The sequence below is a fragment of the Pistacia vera genome, unplaced genomic scaffold, assembly GCF_008641045.1.
Source record: "Pistacia vera cultivar Batoury unplaced genomic scaffold, PisVer_v2 Contig284, whole genome shotgun sequence".
In the NCBI taxonomy this organism is placed as follows: Eukaryota; Viridiplantae; Streptophyta; class Magnoliopsida; order Sapindales; family Anacardiaceae; genus Pistacia; species Pistacia vera.
The window spans coordinates 1,145,421-1,161,795 of NW_022196095.1; the positions used below are offsets into that span (position 1 = coordinate 1,145,421).

A 16,375-nucleotide genomic window follows, 5' to 3' on the forward strand; every position below is an offset into this window, starting at 1 on the left:
TTCTCCCCGACCAGGCGCACCACCTGAAGCATCAGGGTCGCGACGGTGGAGCACCACCATGGAGTTTTCAATATGGAGGTACTTCTCCGCAAGGTTGTAGAAGGCGGTGAGGGAAACATCATCCTCAACCTATAGCTTTTTCCACAGGTCAGTTTGTGGGCGAACTCCCGCTATAATGAGAGTTCGAATAGACTCTTCGGGAGTGTGACTACCTTATTAAGCTCTCTGTGGAATCGATTGATGTAAGACTAGAGAGATTCATCCCTCTCTTGCCTTATGTTACTGAGGTAGCTTAAAGGCATTGAGAACTTTCGGTTTGCTTGAAAGTGCCTCAGGAACGTCACGCTCATCAAAGGCCATGAGCTGATCGATCCCGCTGGGAGTGACCTGAACCACCGTTTGGCATGGAGGTTAGGGTTACTACCAAACAACAGCACTTTGCCAAGTCTGAAACCTAGTGAAGCTCTATCAGGTCGTTGAATTCATACAAGTGATCCTGTGGATCAGAATTTCCATCGAACGCCCGTATATCGGGCATTCTAAATCTTGATGAGAGGTGCGGCTAATACTGCCGGAGAAAAGGGAGACCTTGCTGCGACCTGCCCTTGCTCATTTTGCTAAGCTTTTAGCTAATCTAGAGCTCACTGTAGCTCCTCAATCTGAGGTAGCGGAGCTATCTGAGGATTGCTTTCCCCCATGCGATTTCGACCCTTATGATTGCGGTTGAGGAAAGTCCAGAGGTCAGATTCCTCTTTGCCTTGGTCGACAGTTCCGACCGTCCTTGGCATACACTGGCTAGAGTCTTGTGATGGCGATGAATGGTGTGGGGAATTTTCACAACCTCTGTGGTGGTATGAACTACCCCACGAAGTGTGGGAACCTCTCGCACGATGACGATTAGGATCATTTTTCTGGCAGTGATGAGAATCGCCCCGCTTAGCACTTTTATGGGGGTGCTCATGCGAAGTGGCATGGGACGGCTTGGGATACGACCTTTCACCGAGTCTTAACGCCACAGGTATTCTACTCGGGACATGGTCAGTGTTTGCTGGCCCTTTGGAGCCCTTAGGCTCGTTGTTCGCCACTTGCTTTCCCTTTGTTCAATGTGCTGTAGTGCGCGCGGCCTGGGCTATCGCCCTTCTTTGCACTTTCGCGTGACCTGCAGGCGTTTTTGGCGGTTACACCACCCCATTTGATTCGGGTGGCATACCCTAGTCTAAACGGTCCAACCTTTGGTTGACCATTTGGAGAGTATTGTTGAACCTCTCTAGGTAGCTCATGACGGCAGGGTCAAGTTGTGAGCTTGAAGGGATATCCCCCGCGGCATTTTGTAGGACTAAGGGCACCTCAGGAGAAGTGTCCTCCTATACCTAGGGGATCTCCTCAGTACCATGATTGGTTCGCTCAGGTTCAAATCGGTGAGCCATTTGCTATTGTAGGACCAGTTAGTCAAAGATTCTCCTGACGAAGGACGAATACAAAATCAGGCCCTCCCTCTAGTGCCAAATTGTTGATGCGTGATTTTGACACTAACTAAACACACGTGTGAAATGCTGAGCTAGCCTAGAAGACACACGTGAATGGGGGATTAAGAATGTGAATGGTGGAAAGACAACGTTTAAAGTGGTTCGGATGCTTAGACAAGCGAATCCTATATCCACTGATGTTGCATTTATATTTGAAGGATCAGGTCACAACTTAGTAAGCTAACTTTAGAGTATTGAGAATACAAAGGAGAGAGAGAATGAGCTATTACAGAGAGTGATTAGCTAATCAAGAGTAAAAATGAGCCAATCCCACAAAAGGGAGAGAAGCTTTCTATTTATAACGGGATACATTGGGGTAATGATTGCTAAATCCGTAAAAAAGGGTCAGGTACCGTGCAAATCCTCCTTTGCATCCCATTATTCACCTGCTCGCGTGATTTCCTCGTTTTATGTAGGGATTGGACACGTGGATGACCTCCAGCCTTTCGTCAGTCTGGCACGCACCTACTGCACTGGCAGGAGCATGCTGCTTACACCAGGATCCGCCGTGGCCGTGCCCGAATGGCTGCAGGATCTACCTAGGCTCTGACCACTTATGCTGACTGGGCTCTACGTCAGCCCTACTTTTCTAGGCATAACATAAAGTTTAGGTAAATTCGGATAAGAAGAAGATCCAAATTCTTGATAGTTTATACCACTTATCTACTTTCTTATGTAATATTGTTATCTCTTAATGTTGATTACATATTTTATTCATAGTTACTTATGTTTAATATTACTAATTTTTAATCAATATCATACTGGTATCATAAGAGATCTTAAATATCAAATAACTCACCATGCATAAAGATCACAAGATCTTTTAAACTCGAGGACAAATCAGATCAAAAGATGATCTAAATTTTCAGTACTCCATTTTATCTATTTACTTTTTTACTCATTCTTCTGTCTCTCTCTCTAAGTTTTTAAGATCAAAAGATGATCCAAATTCTGAATGTAACACTAATTATTTATGTTAATCAAATATCAAATTGGTATGATAAGAGATCCGGAAAATCAAATGTGATAACTTAAGAGAAAACTTTTTTTTTTTGGGGGGGGGGGGGGGGGGGGGGGGTTTGGAGGTAATTAAGCTTTAATACAAAGAGGCCTATAAAGGCAGCCAACTTACCACAGGACAAAACTCTTGGGAGGATCAAAAACAAAAGTCTAACCAAAACAAAAGAGTTACATGCGACACTATCTCCCAATGCACATCCTATCATTGGACAAACCCTGGGTTAGGATGAAAACAAAAGCCTATACAAAACCATCTCAGAAACATACACAAGATAACTATCACCAAAACAAAGCCAACCAACAGAAATTCACCCTTTAAAAATGCACATTGGTAACCCCCAATCTTGAGCAAGACTCCTATTACTAATGGTTCTCTTCATCTTCTTAAGATCCATAGCTCTATCCCTCACAATTAACTTAATCATAGTAACAGTTGAAGTTGCATCATTGTACTCCCCACCAAACACTCTATTGTTTCTTTCCTTCCAAATCTAATTAATAGATAGAAGCACCCAAACACAACTTCCCTAAGGCATACTTCAAGTTATTCCTCTTCCAATTAAGGAACAAGCCCTTGATATAGTCACTCCAAGACACTCCCCTATATACCATAGAGTTTATATCAAGAACCTGGCACCAAATGGACTTAGTAAAGTTACATGAGAAGAAAAGATGGTCCATTGATTCACGGACCGAATTGCAGAAACTACAACAACGGTTTAGAGAGATACCATACCTCTCTAATTTGTCCTTCGTATTGAGCTTCCCCTTGATGGCCATCCAAAGGATCAAAGCATGTCTAGGGATAGGTTCGGAAACCACACAAGATGGCCCCAATCAACCTTAGTCTTCCTTACCCTAATGAATGGAGTGAATTTGAGATAAGTTCCAAAGGTGTTGCATCATGACCACTTTGTTCCACTCCTTGGTGCTCCTGATGCCAAGTCCCCCTTCATCTTTCGGAACACACACATCATCCCATCTAACCTTAACTCTAGTCTTCTTCATTTCCGACCGGACCAAAGAAAAGCCCTTAAGAAGGCCTCAATCTCCTTGTGCGCTTTCGAGGGAAGAATAAATAAGGATTATCAATAGACTTGGATGCTCCACAAGATGGCTTTGATAAGGATAACTCTACTCGCATATGACAAGAAATTACTTCTCCATGATTTGATCCTAGCAAGGATTTTATCAATAAGAGAAAACTTACCAGCCTCAATAGCATTCCTTGCAGCAATTCTAAAATCATTCACAATTTGAGGGATTTCATCAATCCTCAACCTCGTTAGAGGCGTAAATTCAACATTAAACCCACTACTTCCGAGTCTAGAAGACTTCTTTGGCTTGTCCGTACTAGGTATTGGAGCTTCCCCATTTGGCTAAAAATCCGGGAAAAAACCAACCTTAGTTTTTGATAATATTAGATATTATTACTATTTTTTTTATGATTTCTCAAAATATCATTAAATTGAAGTTATAAAATTTTGAATTTAAACCTAAATTGAATGGTGGTATGTATGAAAATATTTTATTACCCTCAATATTTGACACAATTTTAATTTTCAATAAAAAAATTAAAATAAGATGAAGAATAACTAATGAATGAGAGGTTTTATTTCTGTTAAAAAAAATAATAATTAATTTTTTAACATATTAATGTGCTTCTGAAATTATTAATAATAATTTTTTGTATAGATACTCTAAAAAGGCTTTATGTCAATTTGGGTTTCTACGGGTTGCCCAATTCAATGGTGTTTGATAACTCTTTTTAAGAATCAACTGTGTTTATTTACTTTGTCCATTTCTTCACCTATCATTATCATAGTTGAATTGAATATTTTCATATTTCCATGACTTTGACAAATTAGAATCTCTTCCTCTTGTTATTTCAAAAAAAAAAAAAAAAAAAAATAGAAAGGATATAAATTTTCTTTTTATTAAATATATAATTCAATATTACAACTTTACCCTCGATTAAATAGACAACTAGGCTTTGAAGAGAAAAATGGAGTGTTAACAGCATCACTCTTAACAATTTTATCACACCCTTCAAAAATGACATCTCTTTAATTACATGCATTATCCGATGAACAGTATAAAAAGAATTTAAATAGTGTGTTTTCAAAGTTATAAAACTTGTTGAACTTTTGTCAGAAAACATTATTCTATAGTTATATCTAGTTATTTAATATATTTATTTGTTTACCTATTTAATAACTATATATATATATAAAGCTGAATACCCATGCGGATTGTTCGTCATGTGGCACATTTTGGAAGCTCTAGAATTGCTCCATTTTGACATTGGATTGACAAGCCAATCAAATTGTTCTATCTTGACACGTTGGATTGATATTTATTGCTCCATCTATAATTATTAATTAATTAAAAAATAGAGTATATAGTAATAATAATAATAATACAAGTGTATTGCATTAGCATTCTAAAGGTCTAACCATAATGACACCTTGTATTTATGATTGTCATGTGGTTGAATTTTATTGGTAATGATGTAGATAATATTAATTGCTGCATTAGTATTCCAAAGTCTAAATAAATAGACATAAAGATTAGATTACATAGGTGCATTGCATTGATTATATTAATAACTAATAATAATGCTAATTATGTAGGTGCATTGTACTGACATTATAAACCTTTCTTCGTATTCAATTCGTATTTAATTATGTTGGCATTCGAAAGGTCTAAATAAGGGGTTATAAAAGGAGCGTATGTTCAGTTGTGTATTATCGCAATATGTTAGTTGGTGTCAACAATACGTCTGGTCTTTTGTTAATTGTTTATAGGTCATGTTAGTTTATGTCGATAATACGTCTGTTCTTCATGATTTTGTTAATTAATGATTTTTAATTTATTTATGTTTTTGTTATTGTTTACATGTCAAAGATTCATGAATTGACATGGAATAAAGGAAGGATGTCCAATTGACATTGTCAAATGAGTTGTTATTTTGATTCGTTCTTATGAACTGTAAGTATATCTTCTAACTATTTTAATACAAAATTGTAAGTACACCTCCTAACTATTTTAATGGTTATTATTTGGTTGAATGATTGTTTTTGTTCAATCAATCTATTTGAATGATTAATTATGTTAGTCCTGCCGAACGGTAAGTGTATTCCTTAACAATTTTAATATGAATATTAATTAACTTTTGTTGATTTCGTTTTCAGGTAACAGTTGTTATACGAATGAATAATTGTTCCTTAACAATCTTAACATAAAGATCGATTAAATCTTGTTATGTTCGTTTTCAAGGAAATGTTCATATACTTTACTAAAATCAAATTGAGGATGATCTTATTGTCAGCCGAACTGTGAGTATATGTCATATATATGTTAGTAGAAACAGTTTATTTGTGTTGACTATGTTTTCTGAAAAAACATTCGTGTATTTTAATTTGTTACATGAATGATTAATTGTTTATATTCTGCTGATGTGCGAGTATATATGTTAAATGAATTAATTTTGGTTGATTCCATTTTCCAATTAATAAGTGTTATTTGAAATATTTCTTATCATTCCTAATATGATAATCCCTTAAATTTGGGTCAAGTAAACCATTCATTTTATCATCACACGCATTTTGCTTTCCACTAACAATAAGTAGTAAATTGACCATAACTTGCTTAATAAAAATCCAATTGATGGGAGGATTGAATCTTTACAAACTATACAGATAGTTTTTTAATTTGATATACTATACACTTAATTTGGATAACCGTAGCTTCACTGCTGAACCATTCCTTTCATCATCACACACATTTTGGTTTTCACTGAACAGTCAGTAATAAACTGACCATAACTTTCTCAATAAAAATCTGATTGATGAGAGTTTGCATCTTTAGAAACAAGACAGACAGGACTTTAAATTGATATATTATACGCTTAATTTGGATAATTGTAACCCCACTGCCAAACCACTCATTTTATCTTTACACACATTTTGGTTTCCCCTGTTTCTCTATTTCCACTAAACAATCAATAATAAATTATCCATAACTTTCTCAATAAAAATTTAATTGATGAGCGGTTTAAATATTTAAAAACTCTAAAGACAGCGCTTTAATTTGATATATTATAAGCTTAATTTGGATAATTGTAGACCCACTGTCGAGTCATTCCTTTTATCATCACACACATTTCGGTTTCCACTGAACAGTTAGTAGTAAATTGACCATAACTTGCTCAATAAAACTCAATTAATAAGAGGTTTGAATATTTAGAAACTATAGCCCCACTGTCGAACCATTCATTTATCATCACACACATTTCGGTTTCCACTGAATAGTCAATAGTAAATTAACCGTAACTTGCTCAATAAAACTCTAATTGATAAGAGGTTTAAATCTTTAGAAACTAGACATATAGAGATTTAATTTGGTATATCATACGTTTAATTTGGATAACTTTAGCCCCACTTCCGAACCATTCATTTTATCATCACACATTTCAATTTTCACTAAATAGTCAGTAGTAAATTGACCATAACTTGCTCAATAAAACTCCAATTGATGAGACGTTTGAATACTTAAAAACTAGACAGATAGGTCTTTAACTTGATAAATTATACGCTTAATTTGGATAAATGTAGCCCCACTTCCAAACCATTCCTTTTATCATCACATACATTTTAGTTTCCCTTGTTTCTCAATTCCCACTGAACAATTAGTAGTAAATTGGCTATAACTTACTCAATAAAATCCAATTGATGAGCGGTTTGAATATTTGAAAACTAGAAAGATAGAGCAATTTGATATATTATATGATGAATTCGAATAATAATAGACCTACAGCCGAACCATTCATTTTATCATCACACACATAAAACCAATTTAATTTTAGTGATGACAAAAGAAAACAAATATTGATATGTAGATTTAATTGTATTTGTTCTATCTCTTTTTGTTGATATTTTTTTATGTTACATATATATATCGAAAATAGGTTGTTGCTAAATATAACAATTTTTACTTGTATCACAAATATCATCTGATGTTTGCTGCCGAACCATGTAGCTTTAGTAAACCTTTTATAATATGTCAAACCATTATTATTATCCTTCAAGAAAAACAAATATTGATATGTAGTTTTAATTGTAATTGTTCTATCTCTTTTTGTTGATATCTTTTTACGTTACATACATATATCATGAAAAGAGGTTGCTGTTGAATATAACTAATTTCATTTATTTAACAAATATCAACTGTTGTTTGATGCTGAACCATGTAGCTTTAGCGAACCATTCATTTTATCATCACACACAGTTAGGTTTCCACTAAACAATTAGTAGTAAATTGACAATAACTTGCTCAATAAAACTCCGATTGATGAGAGGTTTGAATCTTTAAAAACTAGACAGACAAAGCTTTAATTTGATATATTATACATTTAATTTGAAAACTTTAGCCCCACTGTCAAACAATATTCCTTTTATCATCACATACATTTTGATTTTTATTTAACAATCAGTAGTAAATTAACTATAACATTCTCAGTAAATATCTAATTAATGAGAGGATTGAAATTTTAAAAACTAGATAGATAATACTTTAATTTGATATATTATACGCTTAATTTGGATAATCGTAACCCCACTTCCAAACCATTCCTTTCATCATCACACACATTTCATGACTTCTATTGAACAATCAGTAGTAAATTGACCCTAACGTTCTCAATAAAAATCTCATTGATGAGAGATTTGAATATTTAAAAACTAGACAGATAGGTCTTTAAACTGATATATCACACGCTTAATTTAGATAATTGTAACCCTGCTGCCAAACTATTGCTTTTATCATCACACACATTTCGGTTTCCTCTATTTCTCGATTTCCACTGAATAGTCAGTAGTAAATTAGCCATAAGTTTCTCAATAAAAATCCAATTGATGAGCGGTGTGAATTTTTAAAACTGAACATATAGGGCTTTAATTTGATATATTGTACACTTAAATTGGATAACTGTATCCCCACTGCCAAACATTCCTTTTATCAACATACACATTTCGATTTCCTCTATTTCTCGATTTCCACTGAACAGTCATTAGTAATTAGCCATAACTTGCTCAATAAAAATCTAATTGATGAGAGGTTTGAATTTTTGAAAACTAGACATATAGAAATTTAATTTTATACATAATACGATTAATTTAGATAACTTTAGCCCCACTGCCAAACTACTCCTTTTATCATCATACACATTTCGGTTTCCACTAAACAGTCAGTAGTAAATTGACCATAACTTGCTCAATAAAACTCCAATTGATAAGAGGTTTGAATCTTCAGAAACTAGATCACGAGGACTTTAAATTGATATATTATATGCTTAATTTTGATAAATGTAGACCCACTATCAGACAATTCCTTTTATCATCACACACATTTCAATTATCACTAAACAGTCAGTAGTAAATTGACCATAACTTTCTCAACAAAAATCCAATTGATGAGAGGTTTGAATCTTTAGAAACTAGATAGATAGGGCTTTAATTTGGTATATTATAACTTAATTTTTACAACTATGCCGAACCATTCATTTTATCATCATACACATTTCAATTTCTACTGAATAGTTAGTAGTAAATTGACCACACTACAAGAAATATATTATATTGTGACAAAATTAATTTTGTCAAATGTTATTTTGTCACAAGTAATATAGTTATTATGACAAAATAAAGAAACATCACATTAAGTATGACAAAGAGAATATACAGTGACAAAAACAAATATTGTCATAATATTTTATCACAATAAAGAAACCCATAATAATGTAGTGAAGAAAAACATTTTTATCATAATATTTCGTCACAAATTTTTGGTGCAAAATTTTGGCGCTTTGGTATACTGTTTATTGTGACAAACTTATTTTGTCATAAAACATTTTAGTCAATTTATTTAGTTATACATGTTATAATTACAAATTATTTTGTCACAAAAGAATTTATTTATTGTTACAAAAAAAAATTGTCATATAATACATGTTGAAATAGAGGTATTAATGATAAAATGTTTGAGTCAAAATTTAAGCACCGATATAAATTGTTTATCGTGACAAACATATTTGTCATCAAAAACTTTAGCCACTGTATTTAGTAATACATGTTATAATTACAAACTAATTTGTCACAAAAGATTTATTTATCATTACAAATATATATATATAAATGTCAAAATTGAGGTATTAATGACAAAATATTTGAGTCAAATTAAATGTGATATTTTGTGACAAGAATTTGGTAAAAAAAAACATAATTAATATGCATACAACTATTTGTCATTCCTCTCAAGTTTTTAGCAATAACATATATTTCATTTAAAAAAAAAAAAAAACTCATTAATGTATAGGATCGAGTACGAGGTCAGGGGCTAGGAAATTTGGTCTGGATTGGGGGGGTGATCAAGGACGGGTTGAGTTTTGTTGTATCTAGCTAGACCAAAGAAATCTATTCTAAAACAAATTTCCAACAAATTAGTGATGAAAAAAAAAATCTGTTCGTAAAATCCTAATCAATTCGTTGCAAATATTTGTCCCTAAATTTTAGTTCCTAATCTGTTGTTAAATTATTAATTTTATTTTTAAAAACTTGAAAAGGACAAAAAATTATAAAAAAATAGAAAATCATTAATAATTTTATAAATGTAAGTATTATGTACCATTTTTAACTTTAATGATAAAATAATACAAATCAAATTCAAATTGAATACATATATTTACATTTTCGACTTTAATGCTATAGACATAATATTTGGATCACATGTTAACTATTAATGTCTATATTACACGTTCACATCAAAGATGAAACTACAAAAATAAATCGATTCAGCCATGGTATATTCCAAAAGTAAAGACACAAGGGTTTCTTCAATCAATGCAATTATGCAAGTGCTGATCTATATATATATATATATATATATATATATATATGGGTAAAGGTAATATATAAAGAATGGAATAATGAGTCCCTAAAAAAGGACTTCTACAGAGTAAAGGTCCTTGGAAAGGCCCAAGCAACCAAGCAAAACAAAACAAGAGGAAAGGCACGGATTTACGATCCATAACAACCACCTAACTAGCCTAAAAAAGATCTATACAAAAAGACCAGCAGCAAAAAAATGTAGGACTTCTGGAAAACAGATCAACTGCTCTAGTTGTACAAAAACAACAGCCACCAAAAATACCGAAAAAAACCCAGTACCACAAAAGCAATAAACCAACATAACAATCCAAACAAGCAACTGACTGAACTGATAAAAAGAGCCACCAAACTAGCATAGGCAATAGGCCAAGCACCCAACCAAAAGAGGACAGAAGCCTAATGCTAGATCAAACAAAAACCCAGAATCTGTAGTTCTGCACTAACCAACTAGTATAGCAGCCCTTTGGGCAATTCCTCCAAAAAGAATGCACAAACATAAGCCAGGGAAACCAACCCTCCATCAGCATAAAAACAACACCCAACAAAAACCAAATAAGCACCTTCGTGGGACAACACATAACCCAAACTAGAGCAAACTGAAGGCCAAACATCAACAACAAAGGAGAATTAGGATTTCATTGCAGTTTTTAGCTCTGAATTTGCACCAACGTTTGGAGGCCCAAATGAACTCGAAATTTGACAAACCAAACCTTTCTGAAAAGCTTGAGATGTCTACTTTAACATCACAGAGGGCTTGAACTCAAACTAAAACTCTAAGTCAATCAAAAACCTGCAAACAGTCCAAAACATCCAAAAGTAAAAATGCTGGAAATTTCAGGCTTTAAGCATAATTCACTAACAAATGCCTTATACATAAAAATAAATATAATTCAGCACCATAAGATGTAAAACATGCCAAATAAACTAGGTTTAAGGATAATAAGAAAAATGTCCTGCAACAAACAATAATGTTTTTCAGTTAAAATATTTTTTTCCTGAATCATAAGATTCATATCTTTCAACTTCTAGCAAATTTGGTTGAGAACACAGCAAAGATACAGGTGATCTTTATTGCAAATGCTGTTACATTCTGTAAAATTTAATAAATGCACAGGACAAAATTTCTTGTTGATACAGCCATCTAAAACAAATTAAAAATCCATAATTAAAAATCAAACAACCTAGGTCAGCAAGAATAATAAGATAAAGAACTTACTGGTTTCTAGCCCAAAGAACCCGAAATTCAAGATCTGGGGCTGCTTTTTTGGTTTTCTTCAAGATCACCTTCTTGCTTCTTGCTCTTCTGTAATCATTTGTTTCTTTTCTCGATTTCATTATGAACTCCCCTTTGATTCTCCTAAATTTTTTGTCGTGACTTTGTAGATAATGTCAGGGTTAGAGTTTGGGCGAAAAAGGGAAAAATTGAATTGGGTGAAGTGAGCCGTCCTTGGTCTCTTCTTTTCTTTATAAAATTGAATTGGGAAAACCAAATCTAAAAGAAGGAAAATAAAAAGCACTAAGACTAAGAAGATTCAGAATCCATGCCAACAGAGATAACTGTTATAACTACTCACAGAAAGAATCAACCAAAATAGCAACAGATCAAGAACAAGAATCACACCAAACACACACAAGAACAACCATATTTACTGTGGTTCACTTGCTCTATATTGGAGCAAGCTACGTCCACGTTGAACTCGAGAATCACACGAGCTCGTTGCACTAATACTGTCAAGATTACAGTTTACACACACAGCAACACAAATCCCTCAAAAACCCCCTTCTTCAACCCGTAACTCACCCTAGAGATTACACCCTTCGAATCCCTAAATACAGCATATACAATACACCCAGAATGACCTGACCCATTCACTCAATCAACAAGTTATAGGATCCACTCAACCCAAATTGAAAACCCTAATGGCTCAAAGATGGTGTTTAACGAAGAAGAGAGAGACTTATATAAAATGAAAAATGAATCGAATGCATAAACTGCCAAAATAATTTTGCTTTTATATGGTTGACATTAGGGTTGAATTTCAGCCGTTGGATCTTCTTTTCATCAATGCTCAGGATTGTTTCTGTCGTTTAGATCAAAGCGACGTCGTTCCATTTAAGTGCAAATACGACAGCGTTTCAAGCCATCATCCAATAGTCTCCACCTTGATGGGTTGAAAAACAGCCCCTGTGCTAGTGCAGCTTGCCTTTAGTTAGTCCTTCATTGTTCTCTTGTTACTGTTGCTTACTGAATGGACAGTAGGTTCAAGCAATGCTTGAACTTCGCAATTGTAACAATCTTCGTACCCATGTCTGCTGGATTGTGCTCAGTAGGAACCTTATTGAGTATTATCTCCCCCTTAGTGATCAGATCTCTCACAAAGTGATAGTGAACATCTATGTGTTTGGTTCGCTCATGGTACACTGGATTCTTACTCAAATGTATTGCACTTTGACTGTCTAAAAAAATGGTTGGTCTTAGTTCAATCAGTTTTGCTTCACTCAGGATCCCTTTGAGCCATATTGCCTCTTTAAATACATCAGCTACAGCCACATATTCAGCCTCGGTTGTTGATAATGCAACTATAGGCTGTAATTGGGACTTCCAACTGATGCAGTTGCCCCCCAAGGTAAAGTAATATGCAGTGGTTGACTTTCTAGTGTCCCTGTCACCTGCAAAATCAGAGTCTACAAAACCATCCAGCTCAAGTGAGGCAGATCTTTTATAGTATTCCAGTCCCACATTTAAAGACCCACTAACATATTTGAGTACCCACTTCAGGGCTGTCCAATGTTCCATACCAGAATTGGACATGAATCTACTCAGCAATGATATCACAAATGATAGGTCAGGCCTAGTGCTAATCATAGCATACATCAAGGATCTAATCACATTAGCATAGGGAATGGTCTCCATTCTAATTGACTCAGCATCAATATTAGGGCATTGGGCCTTGCTAAATGTGAAGTGGTTTGCTAAAGGCATTGAGACAGTTTTGGACCTTGACATTCCAAATTTTTCTACTAACTTATGCAGATATGAACACTGGTGAATTTTTAGTTTGCATTTACTCATGTTTCTATCAATTTGCATGCCTAAAATCTTTCTAGCATCCCCTAGGTCTTTCATTTCAAATTCTGCATTCAGTTTCTTCTTTAACTCACAAATCAGAGGCTTTGATTTACTTATTAGTAACATATCATCTACATACAACAGTAAGTAAATAGGTATTTCATCTAAAACAGCAAAGTAGAAACAACTGTCATATTTACTCCTAGTGAATCCTATACTTACTATAAAGGTGTCAAACCTCTTATACCATTGTCTAGGGGATTGCTTTAGACCCATAGAAAGGATTTCAAAAGTAGGTAGGCATGATAGGGGCCCTTTATCTATGAAACCTAAGGGTTGGCTCATGTAGATCTTTCCTCAAGATCTCCATGAAGGAATGCAGTTGTGACATCTAATTGTTCAAGCTCTAGATCCTGGTGAGCTACTATGGACAACATAAGCCTTATGGTTTTTACTTAACTACTGGGGAAAAGACTTCTTGAAGTCAATTCCCTCTTTTGGGTGAAACCTTGCTAAGTTAGCCTTATACTGAGGGGATCCTTATCAGTGATACCTTCTTTAGTTTGAACAGCCACTTGCATTGTACAAGTTTCTGATCCTTAGGCTTTGGTACAAGCTTCCAGGTTCTGTTCACTCCAAGGATTTCATTTCAGCTCCATTGCAGCCTTCCATTGGTCACTTTCTTTGTCTGCAGGCTTCCTCATAGGTTTTTGGTCTTTCTTTGATATCAGTACCTGCAAGGAGGGCAGTGTATATTAGGTTAGCATAGGAATAATCTCATAGGTGCCCTTACCTGTCTTCTAGTTCTGTCTCTTGCAAGCTGGTAGTCTTGCAAGTGTTCAGGTTGGATCTCAGTGTTATCTACTGTTTCTATTCATCCTTATGTTCTGGATCAGTTTGTCCAGTTTCGTCTCCATGTTCAATAACAGCTCTAGTTTTGGCTGGTTTGAGTTTGGGCAGGAAGCTCCACCTCAATTGGTGTAACTTTAGGTTGGGTGAAGGGATCATTGTTTTGACCTGGGGCAGTTTTGGTTCTAGTTTCCTTACTAGGAAAAACTCCCTCATTGAATATGACATCTCTGCTACACATGATTTTAACCCTGAAGTATCTCTATCCCAGAGTCTATAGCCTTTGGTCCCTTCTTGATACCCAGGAATATGCACTTGGTTGACCTTGGTTCCAATTTGATCCTGTGGTGTGTGCATAAGCTGCACACCCAAAAAACTCTCAAGTGGCTTAAAGTTGGGAGTCTACTGTCCATATTTCCTCAGGGCTCTTTAAGTTTATTGCAGTAGATGAGCTTTATTTACCAGGTAAGCAGCTGTTGTAAGAGCTTCTCCCCAAAATGAGGTGGGGGAGTTTGGAGGTTATTAACAGGCACCTAACCTTATCAAGAGGGTTCTATTCATTCATCTGCACTCCATTCTGTTGTGGGTATAGGTTATGTCCTATGTCTTAAAACCTCTGGTCACAACAAAACTTATCAAATTCTTGATTACAGAATTCTAGGCCATGTTGTTCTAAGAACCTTCACCCTTTTTCCCATTTGTCTCTACTAAGGTTTTCCAATCCTTAAACCTAGATGGGCCTGATCTTTGGTTTTCAATAAGTATACCCACACCTTGCGGCTGTAGTCATCCACAGAGACATGAAGTAATTTTCTTCCATAAGACTTTACTTTCCATGTCCCCAAAGGTCAGAGTGAATGTATTTAGTGGATTAGTGGCTAGTGTGCCCTTTGGTGAAACTATTTCTATGCTATTTCCCTAAAAACAAATTCTCAGAATTCGAGGGATGTGGTCTTGTCCTTACCAACTGCCCTTTTATTCTTAGAATGTCCATGCGTCTTTGACTCATGTGGCCTAATCTAAGATGCCACTTTCTGTATTGGACAAGTTAGTAGAAGTAATCACAGAGTTAAAACAGTTTTGGGAATGATTCCCACAAAGATATAAAGGCCATTTCTTTTCTCTCCTGTCAGTATCAAGTTGTTATCCCTATATATGTTCAAGCATCCAGTGTCTGCTTTGTAACAACATCCTGATCATCTAAGGTGCCAAGGGATATCAAGTTTCTTTTAAGTTCGGTATGTATCTGACCCTAGTTAGTTTTTACCACTTTTCCAGTGTTAACCTTAGAGTCACAGTGCCTACCCTTTTACTCTGCAAGTATTATTATTCCCTGTAAACAATTTCATTTTCAACATTTTCAAAATCCTAGAAACAGTCTCTCCTAAGACTCATGTGAAATGAACAGCCTGAGTCCAGCACCCACTCTTCACCAGTGTCATTCATGACACAGTAAGGACTTCAGGCTTCTCTACCGGTTTCTAGTAGTAGCTAGGTTATTCTCAGTATTCCCTTGTTTTGCTTTTTAATCCACTCAAAAGTTCTTTAATATGCCAGTTTATACAAAAGAAACATTTTCTGGACTCTCTCTATGCTGTTATGCCCTTCCATTTTTTCTATTTCTAGCCCCCTGATTATTTGATTCCTTGCCAGTGTGACAGGTTCTGTCTACTCTTAACAAACAGATTTGTGCCATTCCGTTTCTGAGTTTTCAAATCTAATTCTCTAGCCCTAAGTCCTGCTATTATAGGTCAAGATTGGTACAGTACCTGAGTATATAAGGCATTCTTTATTACTTGGTAATTCAATAGAATCATAGCTAGGTGGTTTTTCCTAAGGCTTATCTGTGTCCTTTTAGGACCAAGGTCATTTTTAGAAACCATCTAAGTTTTCATTATACTTTAGCACTATCCATTTTATAAGAGAATAAAAACCCCTTTAGAAAGCTAGGTTGGGGGCAGATT

The 16,375-nt window shown here is 34.9% G+C and overlaps 1 protein-coding gene across 1 annotated transcript; it reads right to left on the bottom strand.

The window, feature by feature from the left end:
- Window positions 1–12,734: 12,734 nt before the first annotated feature.
- LOC116134234 (secreted RxLR effector protein 161-like) lies at window positions 12,735–13,499 on the bottom strand. Its single transcript, XM_031419904.1, has one exon. It carries the CDS (start codon window positions 13,497–13,499, stop codon window positions 12,735–12,737), a length of 765 nt encoding a protein of 254 aa, XP_031275764.1.
- Between the last annotated feature and the right edge of the window lie 2,876 nt (window positions 13,500–16,375).

Excerpts from the sequence above, each read along its gene's own strand:
- LOC116134234 (XM_031419904.1), bottom strand. The coding sequence starts at position 13,499 with ATGTCAAGGTCCAAAACTGTCTCAATGCCTTTAGCAAACCACTTCACA.